General features: G+C 30.9%; 2 protein-coding genes across 2 annotated transcripts; one reads left to right on the top strand and one right to left on the bottom strand.

Moving 5' to 3' along the window:
* Positions 1–1,900: 1,900 nt before the first annotated feature.
* On the bottom strand, positions 1,901–7,611 carry LOC145642116 (uncharacterized). The gene is made up of 3 exons (XM_081693207.1): positions 7,491–7,611; positions 3,927–6,525; positions 1,901–2,506 (listed from the first exon to the last, which is right to left on the bottom strand). Exons 2-3 carry the CDS (start codon positions 6,412–6,414, stop codon positions 2,151–2,153), a joined length of 2,844 nt encoding a protein of 947 aa, XP_081549333.1. The 5' UTR covers positions 6,415–6,525; positions 7,491–7,611; the 3' UTR covers positions 1,901–2,150.
* A 9,948-nt stretch (positions 7,612–17,559) lies between these two features.
* Positions 17,560–19,771, top strand: LOC145555420 (uncharacterized). The gene is made up of 2 exons (XM_081617164.1): positions 17,560–18,174; positions 19,001–19,771. The coding sequence occupies exons 1-2, from the start codon at positions 17,560–17,562 to the stop codon at positions 19,769–19,771; spliced, it is 1,386 nt and encodes a 461-aa protein (XP_081473290.1).
* Positions 19,772–20,753: the final 982 nt, after the last annotated feature.

Raw genomic sequence — 20,753 nt, 5'->3', positions numbered from 1 at the left:
ATAATTTTCATATTTGCAAAAAGCTATTGTTGTTTAAGAGTTGAAAGAGGAACATGAGTTTGCAATTTTTGACTTGCCCACTTTACAGTACATGATTGGGAGAAAACGGAAAGAATAATTTTATCAAACTATATTTTTATGATAAAAGCTAATATTATTGTCACACGTAGTACCCACCATTACCATTAATTCACTGTATGCAACTTCAATTCGGTCTTTTAGTGGATTCGTGACTAAAAACTAACGTAACTTGCATGAGTTTGGAACTCTATTTTGAGTGCATTTCGAAATTTTTATAGTTCACTTGGTAGATTTAATTTGTTGAGTAAGGGTATGTAGGTTCTCTTCAGCTTAATTTTAGTTCAGTTTAGTTCAGTTTAGTTTCTAATTTCCTTCTTCTTTTAGTTAAGTTCAGTTCAACTTCAATCAGTTCAGTTCAGTTCAGCTTAGCTCAATTCAGTAAATCAAAACAAACCCTGAGTACCATTCGATCAATTCTTTCTCTTTGTGCTTATGGGCTTTATTCATGCTTTGTATATTTCGTGTTGACAATTTTCTCAATTTTAAAGGTTGTGATTATCATAGTGTCACATGATACTTAACGCTGTTAACGGAAGTAGATTATTTCACAAATTTAAAGACTAGGGACCATGTTGAAGCAATATAATTGAGTATTATATACACGTAGAAGCTTTTAGGTAATTTATGATGAGATTAAATGATTTATAGCAAATATATTACATTTGCTCTTACGTTCTCTATCATTCACTACATCAAAAGTAGACCCATGACCAATATTTTTAGCTAGGTTTTAAGGGGGTTTCTTACCATACTGACTTATTTTTAGTGGTGTTTGTGACCGGTGCTAGCTCTTCTTTTTTTCTTAGTTTTATTATTCTACTTTAAATTATTGAGTTATTGTGAATAACTAAGACCATATTTTGTTTTTTTTTTTTAAAAAAAAAGACCATATTTTGTTTTGTTTTTTTTTTTTTTTTAAAAAGACCATATTTCACTGAACATTATGCAACAATTTGGAAACAAATCCTTTTACCCTAAAATAATAGAGGGAATTCACTATCAATTAATTAAAGGGCTGGGTAAACTGTAATTTTCATATATCCCCTGCCCTATAAGTCAATTGTCGCTTTGGACTACATACTTATATTTCAATTATGTTGTAGCTTGTCCATTTGAGTAAATAACAAGCATAAACATTTTCACCCTTGTAAGCTATGATAATATGAGTTGAAATTTATACACTAACTTTGTTTTTTCCACTTGTTTTATCTCATGGTAATTGGGAAAGGTAAATTAAGGTGCTTAATTAATCAAGGCTTTTTGTAAAATCAACAAAAGCTAAACTTAAGTGGTTGAGTTTGTCGTTTAATTGTCAATGTATCCACTCATGATGAAAGAGGTCAGCGACATTTTCATTAGTTTCATATAGCTATGCATGCATAAAAAATATACCTTCTTGACCAATTAGAATGAAAATGTGTTTTACTACCATATATATATTGTGATTAGAAGTCATAAGATTCCCCATCTGCTCAAAAATAGTATTTTTATTCCAAATTACACTTTGTGTTATTTCATGCACTCAAAAGTATCAAGAATGGTGCTTCCGTTGATGCGTCCACAAACATTATATTTTCTATTTTGGAGCACTAGATGTTTTGCGGTGCATTGTTGATACACTTTTATTTTACTACCTCCGTTACAGGTTATGTGCAACGATTAGACATTTTCCCTCTCTGCTTTATGTCAAATCGTTGCACATAACCTGTAACGGAGGTAGTATATCAATACGTGTAAGAATTGTGGATTGCACATAGTTTGAAGTAAATACCAAGATAATTTAAGCTATTACAATAATTGTATTAGTTGCACTGCTCCATAATATAGAAATTGAGATTCTTAATACATTAATCAACTATGTTGTAAAATACAATTCAATCAATTATCTACCTATATTCTACACTTAGTAATTAGTCATCACAAATTACATCACCCAAAATATATATAGCAACCCTATACTAAGCCCTTACTTAGGCAAAACAAGCTTAAGAGATGAAATAAAACCTCAACAAAAGCCATGATTTTTTATGGGCCAAAAATTTAACATAAAATACAAATCCCAAAACTAATTACCTAGACATCTCAAACCCTAAAACACACCTTCTAGACTTCATAATTGACTCTAATGTTTTAACCACATCACTTGAACAAGGCCTTGCAGTTGGGTCACTAGCAGTGCATTGGAGAGCCAAGTTCATAGTCTCTACAATCTCATTTGGATTATTCAACCTTTGATCTCGAATCTCGGGATCGATCCACGTGTCAAGATGACAATCCGAATAGCAATACCGGGCCCACCCGATGACACCATCGTGGGCCCCCAACTCCGCGTCCGTGGGCCCCTTTCCAGTTAGTAGCTCAACAAGAATTAGACCAAATCCATATATGTCATTCTTGTCTGTGATCTCCTTAGCCTCTTTTGTTTCTGCCATATAGTATATATATACACACATAATTATTTATCAACCCTCTAAGTTAGTCAAGCTTAATACACAAAAAAAGAATACATAACCATGTAATTATGTTGTTACTTTACCAGACTAATTATAATGCCATTAATTTAGATATTATAAAGAATAAAGGAATGTTCAAAATGCAAGAATATGCCATGTTAATTAAGTTGTCCATATTACATGTAATTGGTGGATCGGTGAATAATTGTAAAATGACATTAAAGTTAAATATGAAAGTACCATGAAATGATGTTGTGAGCTGTTATAATTTATCTTTAACTTTAGAGATGGGGTCATATTAATTTTGGGAAACTGTGTTACACCCTTAAATCGTGTAAACATGTTGCATATTCATATTCATGCAGAATTGTTTGCATTCATAAAAGTTTCAATTATATGATCCTCATTTTACTTTGTTGTGTGTTCTTTCTGAAACATTTTTTTGGTGTAGGTCACATGAACTAATCATCCCTTGGACTCGTGATTATTATTTCTTTAAGTTGATACTAATTACGACAATATAACATTCATCGATTCCTATCTGTCATTTATGAAATTAAAAAAAAAAAAAACCTATAAAGAAACCGCGTAAAAAAAAAAGAGATGAGTATGATCTGAGTTAACATTATCGAATAAGACATTTTAATGTTCTACTAGAGAAATAAATTATCTTGAAGGTGGTACAAAATTAGGTGTTGGGATATCATTAAAGGTGTGAAAGGTTTCAAAAATGATGATTATGCATTATTAAGTCTATAATATTGTCTATATGATCATTATCAGGTATATATATATTAACAGTCCCATAATATAAAAGTACTCTCACAGGCTCACTGCACTGAAAAATTATATTATAACCAGTCTATGTTCCTGTTTTAGCTTAAACAAAATTAACTACAATAACAATTGTACTTAATAATTGAATATACTTAGGTTACAGTATGTTTTATAAATAAGAGACATTACTGACATATTCCAGTAAATGTTCTGTGACTTAATTAATCCAATACTTTAATCCAAGTTTATTATATTATCTAATTAATTATTTCATGGATAGCTGATTTCAACATCGATAAGTAATTAAATGCAGTTTAACAAGGATAATATAACTGCAACCATGTCTCCATGATACATATTGGACCAATAATTAGTTGTTAATATTATAAAAAATTATGTGTATTGATAAACTTATAACAAGGTAATGTTCTAAAACTCATTTTAAACTAAGGCACATAATATATTTTTTTTTCTTCTTATGTGTATTAGTGAAATGCAGTTTATGTTGCAATTATTTTGAGACAGAGGAAGTAACGTCTTTAAGAATATATAGTAGAAATATAATCATGCAATCAAAACCATGTATTGAAAAAATGTAATATACTGATTAATTACCTGGTGCAACATAGGCAGAAGACATGAAGCTTTTAGGCCCTAAGCAAAACAACCCACCAACACTTAATCTCAGGCGAGCCTCATCCTTTCCGTCGACAATGATTCTCTCCGGCGACATTTCACCAACCAAAACACTCGGCGAGCAATGATAGTGAAGGTACTTAAGAGCCCTAGCAACCCCGAGAGCAATCCTTCTTCGACGTTCCCAACTCAAACCATGTACAACTTCACTCAAACACTTCCCTTCCACCTTCTCATAAATCAAAAACCCTATTTTTTCGGACTTGCAAACCCCAAGTAGCTTCACAATATTTGGATGCCTAATTTTCCCAAATTGTGAAATATCCTCCCACAAACTATTAACACTCCATTCTTCCACCACAAATTGCATGTTCTTATCATTTTTTTTGGTAATTATATCTTGGATTGATATAAGCTTGGATGCCTTAGGATCAAAGAATTGTATCTCCCAAATTCCATCTTTCATTTCCACCCTTTGGACTTGCAACAATCTTTCCCTCCTTTTCTTGATGATAATGAACACACAAAAAATAATAATCACAACAAATATGATCACACCAAGGGATATAGCCAGGCCCCACCATATAGTCGTGGTGGGGCCTTTCTGATCCCCTCTGCAAAGTGGCAAACCACTTGCGGAGTGTAGCCCACCACATAGGTCATTCCCGGCCACTGCACTCGAGTTAATGGCCAGGAATGCTCCGGTGGAGGGCAACACACCGCGAAGGTGGTTGTAAGATACATTAACCTCAACCAACGAGTCCACAACCCCTAAATTCCTCGGTATCTCACCAGAGAGCTGGTTCTCTGATAAGTCCAACTGCCCTAACACCGGCATCTGGCCCAACCCTAGAGGGATTGAGCCACTTAGCCTATTATGGCTAAGGTCAAGTGTCACCATCTTCTTGCATGATGCTAACTCCTCCGGGATTTCGCCACTAATCCGGTTCCTAGCTAGCCTCAACAACATCAACTCGGCAAGCTTGCCATAGCTTGGAGGTATACTACTCGAAAAAACATTCTCCGACAAATCCAAATTCTCAAGCTTAACACTACTTGACATATCAGGCAACCCTCCAACAAACCTATTATTAGCCAAATTCAACATTTGAAGCATTGGCATATCCCATTTATGTTGATCAATATTCCCCGAAAGATCATTACTCGAAATATCCAAGAAATAAACGTTTTCAAGCCTTGTAAACCCCCTAGGCAACCCCCCGGAAAGGGAGTTGTTTTGAAGGCGAATTCGCTTAAGCGAACGACACGATCCTAAGCTTGAAGGGATCCCTCTGGAAAGGGAATTGGAAAAGAGGATAAGTTTATAAAGATTTCCGGAGTTACAAAGGGAATCAGGGATTTTTCCTGTAAGAAAATTTGTAGAAAGGTCTAGAATTGTGAGATTGTTCATTTTTCCTAGGTCTTGTGGTATGTCACCATGAAACTTGTTAGACCATAGTTGAAGAACTTGAAGATTTGGCAATAACGAAATCGAATTCGGGATTTTTCCTGTCAAATTATTGGTGAAGAGATGAAGAACTTGAAGATTTTGTAAATGGACAAGTTCATCAGGAATTTCTCCTGAGAGAAAATTATCGCTCAAGTCTAGTGAAACAAGACTTTTTATAGTGAAAATTGAAGGAGGAATTTCACCACTTAATTTGTTTTGATACAAAAAAAGGTGTTGAAGATTTGTGAGGTTGCCAAATGAAAAGGGTATTGATCCACTAAGCTTGTTATAAACAAGATCAAGATGATATAAAGAGGTTAACATACCCAAATTACTTGGGATATTTCCTGATAAATTGTTGTAACCCAAGTAAATCCATTTTAAATTCTTCAAATTTCCAAACTCGTTTGGAATTTCACCTGAAAGTTGGTTAGAAGCCAACGTTATGTACTCAATCTTGGTCATATTCGAAATCGATTTCGGGATTTCTCCTACTAGTGCATTCCCTCCGAGATCAAGGTACCTCATATTACTCAACAAACCAATGTTTTCCGGAATTTTGCCTGAGATCATATTGTTGGAGAAGTCCAAGGTCTCGAATCGTGTCACGTGTTGCACGGGACTAGGCACACGGCCCGTGAGATTGTTGTTGCTCAAGTTGAGGCTGACAAGTGATAAGCATGAAAACACACCTTCAGGGATGTTCCCATGAAGTTGGTTTACTGAAAGATCAATGGAAACAACAAAGGGAAGGCGAAACAACGAAGGCGAAAGCTCGCCGGAGATGTTCTTGCTAGACAAGTTTATGGTAATGACATGGGCGTTGTTGGGTGAACATGTAATGCCACTCCAATTGCAGGGTGAGGTTGAATGATCCCAACTCGAAAGCGATCGAGTTGGGTCTTTTATTGAAGCTTTGAAGGATAAAAGATGGTCCATTTCATTGCCTTTGGAGAAATCAAATGCAATTAACATAAAGAAGAAGAGAATTTTGGTGATTTCTGATGATTTTCTCATCTTTTTGGACTTTTTGGAGAGAATAAGTGAGAATTTAGAGTCAGAGGAAACAGAGGAGATGATTTAGTTGAGTGAAGTGATGAGTGTGATCATCCTTTTTATGCCTTGGATCTGATCAAAAGCACATAAAATTATAAAATCAGACATAAAGTTTGGTATAAAACACAAAAGTAAAAGGTTATGAAATAATGAATTTATACTAATGTTAAGTATATCTTCATACATTAGCTATACATGCACTAGTTTTGAGTTAAAGGTGTATGTCTTTGTTTTTGTTTTGTTTTGCTATTGTTCTTTTGATAGTGGGATTTTTGGGCCTTTTCTCATCCCAAGGTAATGGCGGGAATGAATGAGCCAAATTTGACTAGATTGAATTATTAAGAAAAAAGGGGTGGTAGTATTATTGTAATCTTTTCATGAGAAATTATAGTGTTTGTTTGATTGAAATAACACATATGAACTACTATGATTTAGGATGTATGATATATCTCTACAATTAATTTCTCTTATATAGTTACATCTATTTCATTTTATACTTGTAATAATGTTGTAGTTTTTTACTTTTATTGATACTCAATTTTAATGCTAGAAATGAGTATACTTAAGTGATTTCTAACCACAATTAAATGTATATGTAATTAACTTGCAAATTGACCATAGAAGGCAATTATAATGTATAGTGCTAACGTGAAAATTTATAAAATATAAAAATATCAATAGACTTTTATGTAGATCACAAAAAGACACGACACATACAATAAATTTTGAGCATCAGAAAACATGCACAAGCAATTTTCTATCTATCGACTAGATACGCAAAAATCCTATTCTCTAACGAGATAGTTGTTACATACAATTTTTTAGTTAAAAATACACTATAGATGTGACAACTCATTTCAATTGAAGACAATTTCTTACTGAGGTTTCATATGCATGATTGTGCAATATATAAACAATGAAATAGGCAAACCTAATAACCTTAAACTAACAACACAAAACATGCATCACATCTAAGATACTATAGCAAATAGTGTAAAATTAGAAGCTTAGTCTACTTGCTTATGATATTCAATTACCTTGTAAGCTAGTATTAGCACCAAAGAACTTGAGAGAAACTTTTGCATAATTTAAGAGAGAGAGGCAAGACTTTGTATGTATGATAACACTTGTTGAGAAGAAAGAGTGAAGCAAAGAGTGAGTGATTAAGAACTTTAAATAGAAAGAATATAGATCAACAAATAGGGCAATAAATTGAAAGATAATTATAAAAATTTGGCCTTATCTTTTATTTTTAAATTTTTATTTTTATTTATTTTATTTTTTTTTTATTTTTGTGTGTGTGTGTAGTTTGAATGCAAAATATACAACGGTTGAAAGGGGACAGATGTTTGGAAAAGCCCTCAATTGAATTTGTCGGACTGAGATTTGATCAAAATCCTCCCTTTGACTCACTTTTGATCAAAATGGTGATGATAATTGATTAACAACTTTATAAAATGATATTTATTTTGGTTTTTTTATTTAAATTTAGGGAATGCTTTTAGCCGTTGAAAAGGAATTCAAAGTTTTGGGAAGTAATGATGAGTATACTTGGTTAGCTTCCATCTTGTACTTGACATTATGTAATCGTAAAAGTAGCAATTAAAAGCATCATGCATGCATGTGTGCAAGACTGTAACCTTTTCCCTACACTTCCTTTAAATCATCCTTCTATAATCAACACAAATCATGAGTTCTAATAAAAATTTTGTTCTTGAGACTTTGATTATAGTAAATGTGTATTAATGTCTACAATATCACAATCTTGTTTAAGATTATAAGCATGCATACTTAACCACATTGAATGTAATATGCCTTTGCCTTCGCCTTCGATTCGTGTGTGCTTGGAACCAACACGAATATGTACGTTCTTGAGTCTCCTTGCTTGCAAGTGGAGCATGCTTATGTATATGGTCAAAATCCATGTGCTATAGCATTAGGCCAACTCAATCTATGGAGCTCGGTACTTTTGCATTTATTCAGAATGAAATATAGGCTCTAATACTACTTATTAGACCTACACAAAGCCACTAAATAAATTAGCCTACACTTGGTAGATGAATCGAAGACAATACAAACACCGATGTGCTATGTAGTACGTTATATGAGTTAATCGATAGATTCTCTATTATGTACTCCATAATACTCCTAGAATATATTTATGCCAATGAACTCGTTTGTGAGTTTATTTATTAAACTTGCGGCCTTCACATGTGAGTCTATTCCTGTCTTGCAATGAGGGTATGTATGTCACAACATAAAAGTTGCAAGACTCTAGCTAGACTTTTATGAAATTTTTACATGAAAACCTATTGTCCTTATGAAAACCTATTGCTCTTTCTTTAATTTGTAATTAAATATTGTGCTTTGTGTTTAAATTATAATTCAAAATTTTCACATCTTGCATTTTTCAAATCAATGAGTAATTATCTCTTCTTGAGACTAATAACGGATTAGGATCTTTAGCCACCTGTTCACAACATTAAGAATAGTAAGAATGTGAAAATTATACCGTAGTCATCTTTTAAATGCCAATATTTGACTTTCATTGAAATTTTGATTTGTCATTTGATGGGCAAACTTATAAAAAATGAATTTTCTTATTTTTATTTTTCTAAATTTCAAGAATCTTTTTTAATTAAATTCCGAAAAATTGATCTTTTACAAAAATAAAATCATTTTAAATAAGTTTTACCAACAACAACAAAAAAAAAAAAATCAAAATCATCCAATGAAAATTAATTATAATGGTAGTCATTTTAAGGATGACTATAATAGAAACATCCAAGGATCAGAGTAAGAGCATGTTCTCATACGTTTATTTTCAGTTTAGTTCAGTTCAGTTCAATTCAATTCAGTTCAGTTCAATTTAGTTCAGCTCCTAATTTCCTTCTCTTATAAAATTAAATATTCATTTCAGTTCAATTCAGTTCAGTTCAATTAAGTTCAGTTCAGTGCAGTGTTCAGCTGAGTTCATTCAATGAGAACATGCCCTAAATTCCAAACTAAGATACTTTGTCCCAAGAGTTTCACCAATTTTAACTTTATAATTTTTTTTGGTCAAATCACTTAATTGAAATATGCAACTCTATCTCGGTCGCCACTAAAATTACGTATTTGATTAATTAATTAAAACATTACAATATTAAGATGGACTAAAGTCAGTTAGTCATTATCATTGATAATACTGTATCAATTTTCTTTAATCAGCCGTCCGTCATCATTACCGACTTAAACTAAATTAGTAGCAGTATTAAATCTAGATAAATACTGCATGGTTGTTCAACTTATGAAGCTCACTATCTAGCTGATCGAAATGATGGAAAGCATAATAAATGCCCCTATGAATTTGTATTCTTATTACTTTCGTATGCGTAGTATTTCCTACCTTAAAATTAGTCACATTTGCGTTTTATATAGTACTACTACATATCAACATCTTATGCACACCTTTAACTTTTAAAATCTCAAAAATAAGTAATGGAATATTTTATCCTATGTAATTGTATGTAGTGATTGAGCTAGACAACTTAACCTTCAATAACACAATTAACTCATCTAAATTTATCGTAGAAAATAAAATCATTAGTTGATTATTATGAATTTAAAGACACATTGACTTTATGACCCGACCTATTTATTATTTTTTTAAAAAAAGTTTATGTTTTTTTTTTTTTTTTTTTTTTTTTTTTTTTTTTTTTTTAAAAAAATTTATGTTGTTTTTTTTTTTTTTTTTTGAACTCCAAGGTACAAATGCTATTTTTTATAATGAATTTGTAGGGCCAAGTAATGTAAGAAAAATCCAAAAAACACTTCGTACGTATACACTATACAGCAAACTTCATGCATAACTGTAGAAAATCTGTCAAAAATTGTTCCTTTCAATACAATTCTTCCACCATACATAACTCTGAAAAAAGACGAGAATTTGCAGAGTGTACAAATACAATCATACAAAAAGGTGTCTACTGAGATAGATGGAGAGGCAAAAGAGGATGTAGATGTCATGTAATTGTTTGTGTACACTAGATAAAGTTGATAGCAAAGTAAGAAAAAGCAAAGGAATAAAAAGGGAAAGTAGAATGTCTTTTACTCCTTTTGTGTATACTTCTTTGTTTATACTCTCTAATTGTTTTATTTATTGTTTCATTTTGATTTGACATGTTTAATCCAACTAGGTAAATCATCTATAATCTAGTATAATTTAGTTCTAAATTTTCTTAAACTCTTTATGTTCTAAATTTTTACTTGTATGTTCTAAATTTTAAATATGATGTTATAAACTTTTCCTTAAGTGTTCTAAATTAAATCAAATATTCTAATTTAATACTCACATGTTCTAATCATAAATTAGTTAAGTTTGATATCATAAATTTTAAATAACTTGTTCCAAAATTTTAACTTATATGTTCTAAATTTTAAAACGTGTGTTTTAAGATTTTCAATTATATCTTCCAGATTTTAAAGCGTATGTTCTATTTTTTTACTCGTATGTTCTAAATTCTTTATTCACACTTTCTATATTCTATATCAGTTTGTTCTAAATTTTTATTCACATGTTCATAATCTCAAATCAGATGTCTAAGTTTTACTCATATGTTTAAAATTTCATAAAGCAAATTTTATAAATTTTTAATCACTTGTTCTAATTCTTAAATCAGATGTTCTAAACATATTACTCACATAAATATTCTAAATTATTACTCATATGTTCAAAATTTTAATTTAAGTCACATGTTCTAAATTTTAGCTCGTATGTTCTAAAATTTAACTCACATGTTCTAAATTTTAAATCAGTTCTCATATAAGTATGAATTCTCACATATATAAATTGTTGGAATTTTTGAAAGTTGTATCGAGATAAATCAACGATAATGATAGTAATAAATAATGTGAATAATGTAAAAGGTAAACTAATAAAAGAACGAAGAAATTATTACAGATTTCCCACATTATTTGGCTTTTGATTAATGTAGTAATAGAAAAATGCTCGTGCGTTGGTAAAAAAAGAGCCTACCATATTCTTTTTTCTCGAAGGAATATACAGTGAAGTGTCTTTGTCAAACACCACAGCATGCTTTGCCATTGTCTAGGGTTTAACACCATATCTTGGATCTCCACCATTATCTTCTTTAGTGGTCTCCAATATAAGGCCTTCCTTTTGGAATTTTAAGACCACTAAACTTTATGTTTAATACTTTAACTAATTAATAATTATGATTATTAGCATAACAAAGACAAAGTGTACTTTTTTTTTAGGTTTAAGTAGTATTGTTTAACTAAGATGGATTATGCATTCATTATAGCTTAGCTTGTGTCATCATGCACTTAGATAGATCTTAGCTTGTGACAAAGAATATCAATGTAACACTGATTAGCTAAAGTAATTAGCTTGGTATATAGAGGTTTTATACTCCGTAGTCCTAATTTGACGTGTAATTAAGCAAAACTAAACATTAGGGAGTAAGACTTTGTTTTCTTCACTTTATTTTCAAATATTTCAGGTCTGTATATAAATATAGGGAAGTTTAGAAAAGAATCAAAGATATATAAAAGTTGATCAATTATGATAATATAAGATAAGTTAACAAGTGCTAATAATTAAGGTCTATTAACACATATATATTACATAACTATTAGTTCATGCTAATAGGATAATAAATGTATCGTTTCATATTTCTTACAACAAAGATGTATTATTTGTGAGATTTAAAATATTTATTATAGCAAATAATAATTAACTGAACATTACTTAAATGTAATTAGCTTTTCATTCCATTGCATTATACTCAATAACAAAAAAATTAAAAATAAGTTGTTTTTCAATAGAGGTAAATAGGTAATACAAATGACCGGGTTGGTCAAGCCGGAGATTCGGTTTGATTAGAAAGTTCAAATATTTGAAAATTGTTAAGATAAGATAAAAATATTATTTCAATCTAAAAAACACGGATTTCTTTACGAAAACCTCTAAATATAATGTATGAAGTATTTAAAGTTAGTATTCAAAAATTTGAATGAGGTTTTACTAAAATAAAAATTATTTACTTTACAATTAAAAACTCGAAGGTATCCAAAATTATATAAGATGATAGGAATACGATTTGAAAAATCTGGACGTCCTACATAAAATCATAAACCTGATCGGTTATACGAAGTATGTTTTCTCATTCTAAATTGGGCGGATCACAAATCGGGTCAATTGAATGGATTTTATTTTCTGGCCCTTGTAATGGAGCCCTAATAGTTTGACCCAAAAAAAAAAGTTATTATACTGAAACATGGACTCATTTATCAAGTGGGAGGTATCGCTATTTGTTAGTGTGCTATTGCACTTATAGATCGTTGTTACCTCGATCAAAAGCATAATTACGTGAACCCAATCAGCCAACAGTGTGAAGACACAAGGCCCAGAAAAGCCCAATTGCACAAATTAAGCACCCAAACCCAAGGTAACCCCAGATTTTTGTATGAAGAAAAGATACAACTGCCCTAAATTGGCCTAATGTATTAATTAAAATAGATTTGGTCTGGATTAACTGTTATACTAGGTAGATGCTCTTAGAATTTGTGCTCTTGTTTGTTTTATCTATTACAACTCTCCTACTATTACAAAATTAACATGTTGACTTAGGCCCTGTTTAGTTCACCTGATTTTAGCTGATCTGGTCTGATCTGATCTGATCTTATCTTATCTTATCTGATCTGAACTTATATTTTCTGATCTGAACTTATTTTTTCTGATCTGATTTGAACTGAACTTATTTTTTCTGATCTGATCTGAACTTATCTTTTCTGATCTGATCTGATCTGAACTTATTTTTTCTGATCTGAACTTATTTTAATTATTTCAATATTCTACTTTTATTTTAATCAAAATCAATGTTTTTTTAAAACATATTAATGTTTTATTATTATTATTATTATTATTATTATTATTATTTATTATTATTATTATTGTTAGGAAAATTATTATTATTATTATAAAATATTTTAGATCCCTTACAAATATTTTAAAAGAAACCTAAAAGTATTAATATTATCAGATAATACAAGGTAATATACTTGTAATATTTGATAATTTTATTATTTACAATATCCAACATCATAAATGAATTTGTTTATAAGAAAGTATTAAAATGGGATCCTAAAAAACCTAAATTGCAGATTAAATTTGTCATAGCTTTATAGGGAATTTTACAAATTTTTTGGTAATGTAAAATGGTTGACTAAATTGAATTGAAAATTATCATTTCATATTTCAATATTCCGAACAACTATGGGTAACACCTCTATTTTCCTATATAAAACAATATCTTAGTGTCATAATTTTCACACTCTAAATCAATCTCCTAAAATATTTTTCTATTCATTTGTTCAATAGGTTGTTTATCTTTTATCTCCATCAATAGGTAAATACTTCAATACTCTATGTCATTAATTTTATCATTTGTCCATTGTTTTTTTTTTTTTTTTTTTATAATGTAGGAAAATATACATTTATTTGATTTCATGAATTTTACATTTGACCTAATGCAAGTAATATCGATGAAAATGTAAAGCACAATTATTATTTTATCTTCAGTTCATTTATTTCAAAAGAATCCTTTTGATTATAATCCTGGTGCCAATTCAACATTAATGTCTATAATTTATGCATGAAATATTGATTCCAAAGTGCTCTTTATCATAGTGTAATGGCTGGTAGGATAGCATGGTCTGAAGAATGTACGGAGATATTGTTGGACATATGCTTGGAGATGAAAGAATTTGGATATTTAAACCTTAATTAGGATAGAATAGTGAGTACTTTGATCGTAAAATGTGAAAAGCAATTCAATATCAAACTAGTAACAAATCATTGGAATGATTTGAGATGTTTTGGACAATTCAAATCTCAATGGAAAATACTCACAATGATGCCAAATATGGACACTAAACATCAATTGGTGATTATGATTGCTGCATTCACACTTCACAATTTTATTCGATTACATGAGTTGGATATACCCATTGATAGTGGTATAGATATCGAACCAAGAGCAGATTGTGATTTGTTTAACGAGAATCGTAAGGCTATAATGAACGAAGTACAACTTAATATAGCGAAGGAAATTTGGAACTTCTTATGATGGAAATTATATTTGTAAACGTTTATGATTTGAAGCTTATAATGAAAATTTAATTATTATCGTTTATTGTTTGAACAATAATAATAATAATAATAATAATAATAATAATAATAATAATAATAATAATAATAATAATAATAATAATAATAATAATGTTATGAAATATTGTGTGGATGCCCATTATAATCCTTGTATCATTCCAGAATATTCTAGATAGAACTAGGATTTATATTTTTATTTAAGAAAACCCTAATTATATTGTATATATATATACCCATTATATGGAATAAAAATACACTGATATATTCTCTATCAATCTCTCTTATATTTCTCCCTATTTTATAACAAATAATAATAATAATAATAATAATAATAATAATAATAATAATAATAATAATAATTTGTATTTAATTTGAACTTATCTGATCTGAACTTGTTTTTTCTGATATGATCTGATCTGAACTTATTTTTTCTGATCTGATCTGATCTGAACTTATTTTTTCTGATCTGATCTGATATGAACTTATTTTTTCTGAAATAAGTAAAAATAAGGAGAACTAAACAAGGCCTTACTATGAGTGTATGAATGCATTAAAACTGGTAGTGGACCAACTGACCAACTCAGCCAAAAACTTAAACTGATAGTTAAGGCCCAGAAATAAGTTTTATACTCTATCACTCCCCCTCACAAAATTAATTCCATTTTGAAGAAGGGGCGGATGAGATTCGAACCAATAACCTTTTTGTCACGTTGGCTCTGATACCATGTTAAAGGACCAACTTAACCAAAAGCTTAAGCTGATGGTTGAGGCTCAAAAACATGTTTTATACAATAGCAATATTAAAATATCTATTTTCAACGACGAATAAAAAATACCCGTTTTTTTTGTTGTGAGAATTATTTTCCTCAATTGTGTGTATACTCCGTAACTAGATTGAAAGTCATTTGGGGATCTATAAATTTGCTACGGATTAATCCGTACAATGTAGAGCAGTAGAGTCGATCCTCATCATTTGTATCAGACCAATCATTGAACATAGACAAATTTAGTCATTTTAGTTTGTTTTATCACCCAAAAAAAGGGTACATTTTTCCATAAATTTGTGTGTGAATTTTGAACATTAAAAAGGAGGAAAAAAAAAATTATGTTGAAAAAGAGGGTTTTTTTTTTTTTTTTGAATAGTGAAAAGAAGACAACAACCCATTTACATCTAATTTAAAATTAATTAGATTAGAAAGGTTGGGTATATCCGTCCTTGCCCATTGCTAAGTTATCATGAAATGAAGAGTACATATCAAAGGGCTAAATAAGTATAATAACTTTTTTGTTTATACCTATTCTATTCAATTCCATACTTCTCCTTATCAATTTTCTTGTTGGAGAAAGAATAAATTCATTGCACTTAGAGAAAGTTAAAGCGTAAAGGCTAGGAAATACTACGTTAAACTTACTAGTTCTAACTACGTTACTATTAAACTACAGTACTAAGCTACTATTATGTAGGAGAATAACTAGCCTTAATAATTGACTAATTTAATTAAATACTACTAACATTATTTTGAACCATCTTTTAACAGGTCTTCCCTCTGGAAAACTGTATGTAGGAATTTTGAGGATAACTATATTGCTTGTGGATTGCGGTTATAGTAACTAACAACTGTGACGTATGGAAAATTATTATTTTTAACCATTTACAGTGAATGAAGCTCCAACAAGTAATACTACCTTATGTTGGCTAAGCATGCATGATGGTGATGATGCTCCCCGAACATGCAATTCTCTTTGTAGTCAAGTTTATTAATCGATGACCTATTTTGAGGGCAACGAACGGTTCTCAAATGGGTTCCCAAATTTAACACGACTAAAAAAAGTGATTTAATTTGTTGGTTTACACGTAACTATAAACGTAATGTACATCAATATATGAGTCAAAAATGAAATATTTGCAGAAAAGACCTCTAAGTAATTGACTTTGTAAGAAATGGAATTTAAATGTCATGCGATTTTACCTACACAACTATTAAAATTATTGCAACGAGAACGACTAAGTTAAGACTTAAGAAGGCCATGGACTTAAGAGGGCTATTTCTTTCAAGCATAGTTAAAAAGCCTGTCACATAGCTTAATCATCAAGCTTAACCTACAACTATATATGCTAGTTATCTTTGGCTAATTATCTATCGATTACTTTCTACTTTTGTCAATGCAAATTAAATCATGCCAACTACAACTGTTGTCAGATTATTTTCTTAGGCTAGTTATCTATCTATTTTTGTCAACTTTCGTCAAATTAAATCATGTCATCTTTAGTTTACTCACGAATTGAATATGCTGAATTGCTAGCCACTTGTGCTAATCATCGTGGTATAAGCAAGGCATCAAAAACAGTATTTGTGCAATTGAAGACTGGCAATTATATATTACGATCGAGTTTATTTCATGAGACATTGCATTATTATTTCTACATATTGGTGTTATTTAGCTGCTCGGATCGTCACAAGTGAGTTATTCTACTATTATTTTGACTTAATTTGTTTGATTTGTATATTGCTCCATTAATTAATTGTATGATTCCCCATATTATTTTATGAACTTATTTATGTGGATAATATTGGTGTATAACATGTTTGAAAAATAAAATAATATTAAAGCTATTTAATATAAGGTAAGATGAGAAAAAATTTAATATTTTTTTTTTGAAAAGAGGAAACGATCAATTAGGAGAAAAAATTTAATATAAGTTCAACATAAATAAGCAGGAAAACATAACCCAAGTCATTTGTTAAATTTTCTTTAATTTTACTCTTTTTCCTTGTAATTTATTGTTATTTCCTCCGTCAATTTTACTTTCCTTCGAATGTATTTTAAAAGTTGATTATGTAAAACTAAAAATGTATTTTAAAAGGTAATATGCGTAGTATATAGAACTAGTTTTGATCTGAGTTGTTTCTTTTTTGATAAACCGCAGAAGCATGGATATACACATTGAACAATGCCAATCATTAGCAACAACTAGGCTATGTGACGCAGCACTTTTAGGAAACGTGCGTTTGTTACTCGACTTGCTTGAAGAAGATCCACTTATCCTCGAAAGATGCATCATTGAAATATCAGGTAACTTCAGGCAATCCCCGTTACATGTTGCTGTTGCTAAGGGACATCGTGAGTTCGTAGACGAACTTTTACGTCGAGAGCCGGAACTAGCAGAGATGATAGATAGATTAAAAAGATCAACGCCATTACACATCGCCTCATCAAAAGGGCACTCGCAAATTATTAAAGCCCTAATCGGAGCGAAACCTAATATGTGCTTTGCACGCGATCATGATGGAAGAACTCCTATTTTTGTTGCTGCTGTGAACGGTCAAATTGGTGCACTTGAACTGCTTCACCAGGCGAACCCTTATGCAGCTCAGGAGCGGACCAATGCCGGTGAAACTATATTACATTTATGTGTCAAACATAACAAGCTGGATTCTTTTAAGCGTTTGTTAGAGCTGGTAAATGATGGAAATCAATTGATCAACTTTAAGGATAGTAATGGCAATAATGTCTTGCACCTTGCAGTGATCGGTAAACATTCTGAGGTTAGATGAATCCGATTTTCTTCTAAATCTTTTTATTTTTAAAATTTGTGTTCTGGAAATCAATTACTTTCTCTGTATTTTTAAGTGTTATGCTTTGACTGGTACATTGTTGTAGAGTAATTAATTGACTTTAATATAAAAAGATGTAACTGGCCTAGGGTAGTCTAGTTATTTAAATTATGGAGTAAGAAAAAAAATATTGGGTGATTATTTTATTGAAAGTAAGGAATGTGAGAGCATCATTACGGAAAATTCCCTATTTCTCATAGTGAGAAGTGAAATTTGTTTCTTATGGGGGCATTTTTGTGAATAAATCAACAACATTTTCATTATTGTGGACTCCACAATTGAATAAAGTTGAATAAAGTTCTTGGTTTATTTTCTAAAATGTCATGTGAGAAATAAATTTTGTTTCCCACTATAAGAAACTAGGGCATCCTCGGTCATTATCGTAAATGTTCAAAATGACCCCAAAAAGCATTAATCGAGCAATTTTTTTAGCTTGAAAAGTGAGAAATCATATATTTATTATGTGCCTCCCATGTATCCGTCTATGTCGGATTCCGATGGTCAACTCCCACTTTTCGACCACAAGGTCTCTTCTTACAATAAAAATCGCTTATTAATTTTTTTTATAAGAAAGTGAACATAAAAGCCTTTATTTTTTACATTAAAAATATTGACGGTTTAAGATGTGATTCGTAGAACTAACATTTTAATTGGGTTTAATTTTGAGACAGAGTGAGTACCACCACTCTACTTGGTTGAGAGATGCTTCATTTCCGAGTTTTAACAATTGTATTAAAATAACATGATATGAATGCAGATGGTAGAATTTTTAAGTGGATACCAAGGGTTGAACAAAAACGCTATTAACATAAACAAAATGACGGCTGTAGATATTATCAGAAATCAAACTTTGAGCAAAAAATCTGAAAGTCAAAATGTTGAGCAATTCCTAAAGCATGCCAAGGCAAGACGAGCCAAGACAGTACTGAAGCATCAAGCGGATGGTACTTGGTTAGAGGAGCAACGAGCCTCGTTGATGGTGGTAGCATCTTTGATAGCAACAATGGCTTTCCAAGTCGGGATTAATCCTCCCGGGGGCGTTTGGCAGGGAGATATGATGTTTTGGAGTGACAATAGTTTTGGGACGAATCACACCCTCTTTGCTGGTGCCGCGGTATGGACATATAATGATTCTTATGATTGGTTACTATTTAGCAACACAGCAGGACTAATATCATCACTAACTGTCATTCTTCTCCTTATTAGCGGCCTTCCATTTAAGCGACATTTTTTGTTGATTTTGCGGATAACCTTGTGGATTGCTGTCACTGCAACGTCGTTTACTTACTACTTCGCCGCCCGCCTCCTTGATGGACCTCAATCGGGAGGAAGAGGTTGGATTTCATATACATTCTCTCTTATTGCTTGGGTTGGGGTGATGGTTTTCTTTCTCTTTGGACATTTTGTGCGATTCATACTCAAGTTGATTGGTTGGCAAAAGAGACAATTACTTAAAGATTTCTGCAAGAGGTGTTTTCCTTGGTCAACTAACACTTTTGATAACTCTAATTCGACCAACCATGTTTAATGGTCATTAATTCTCTAATACTTGTACTTGTAGACTATAGTAGTTTTATTTTATTTATTTATTTATTTATTTTTTAAGGTAAGATTAAAAAAAACATTCGAAGACCTCCTCACAAGGGGTACTCATAATGTGGACTGTAGTAGTTTATGTTTTATATATGCTATTAATTACGTACTTGCACATTGCTAAACTTACCCATGTATTCATTAATTACCGAATTGTAATAGAACCAAACCGAACCAAACTATGGTTAATTAACCCGAATCATTTTTAACCCGAAACCATTTGAATCGGATTAAAAATTGTTTACACTAAATCGTTTATAAACCGCAGCCCATTTGCACCAACCGTTTACTACTCAAACTGTTTACAAGCCAAATCGAATTAAAATCGCACAAAAATAAACCAAAACAAAATGAACCCATAATAATTTGAATCGAAGTCTCCAATATAAAGTATTCTTGTTGGATTCGTTGTTTATATATTGACACAAACTTAATCATTACTACTCTTAGTACTCTAGGTAGAATATAGGATGAGAAACATTACATCTCCGACCGGTCCATATATACATAGATACAAACTTAAACATTACTACTCTATAGAGAATATATAGGATGAGAACCATTACAACTTCAATTTGTGATCAATGAAAATGAAATATAGTAAGAATTATTTTAAGATGATTTGAACTATAAATTAAAGACTTTATATTCAAAGACGAAAAAGTAACCTCTTTAATAAAGTAATAAAAACATTATAAAGTAGCACTATAAAATGTTGATCTAATACTAAAAGTAAAGTGGGGTGAAATGTGGGTCATGATCAAACTCATGATAGAGATGCATGGTTGCGGTAATCTGGTAATATGGTGATAGAAGTTAAGAAGTGGACATTATATGCGAATAAGCTAGATGCTACTCCCTCCGTCTCCGAATGATAGTCAATTTTGAAGAAAAATCACAGGAATTAAGGAGAATTA

The sequence above is a fragment of the Chenopodium album genome, chromosome 8 (genome assembly GCF_948465745.1).
Source record: "Chenopodium album chromosome 8, dcCheAlbu1.1, whole genome shotgun sequence".
Classification (NCBI taxonomy): domain Eukaryota; kingdom Viridiplantae; phylum Streptophyta; class Magnoliopsida; order Caryophyllales; family Amaranthaceae; genus Chenopodium; species Chenopodium album.
This window is presented reverse-complemented; position numbering and strand designations above follow the sequence as displayed.

Coding starts and splice junctions, on each gene's coding strand:
- LOC145642116 (XM_081693207.1), bottom strand. CDS start 6,414: ATGAGAAAATCATCAGAAATCACCAAAATTCTCTTCTTCTTTATGTTA. Junction 2,507..3,926: donor TTCTGCCTATGTTGCACCAG/GTAATTAATCAG, acceptor ACTATATGGCAG/AAACAAAAGAGGCTAAGGAG.
- LOC145555420 (XM_081617164.1), top strand. CDS start 17,560: ATGGATATACACATTGAACAATGCCAATCATTAGCAACAACTAGGCTA. Junction 18,175..19,000: donor TGATCGGTAAACATTCTGAG/GTTAGATGAATC, acceptor ATATGAATGCAG/ATGGTAGAATTTTTAAGTGG.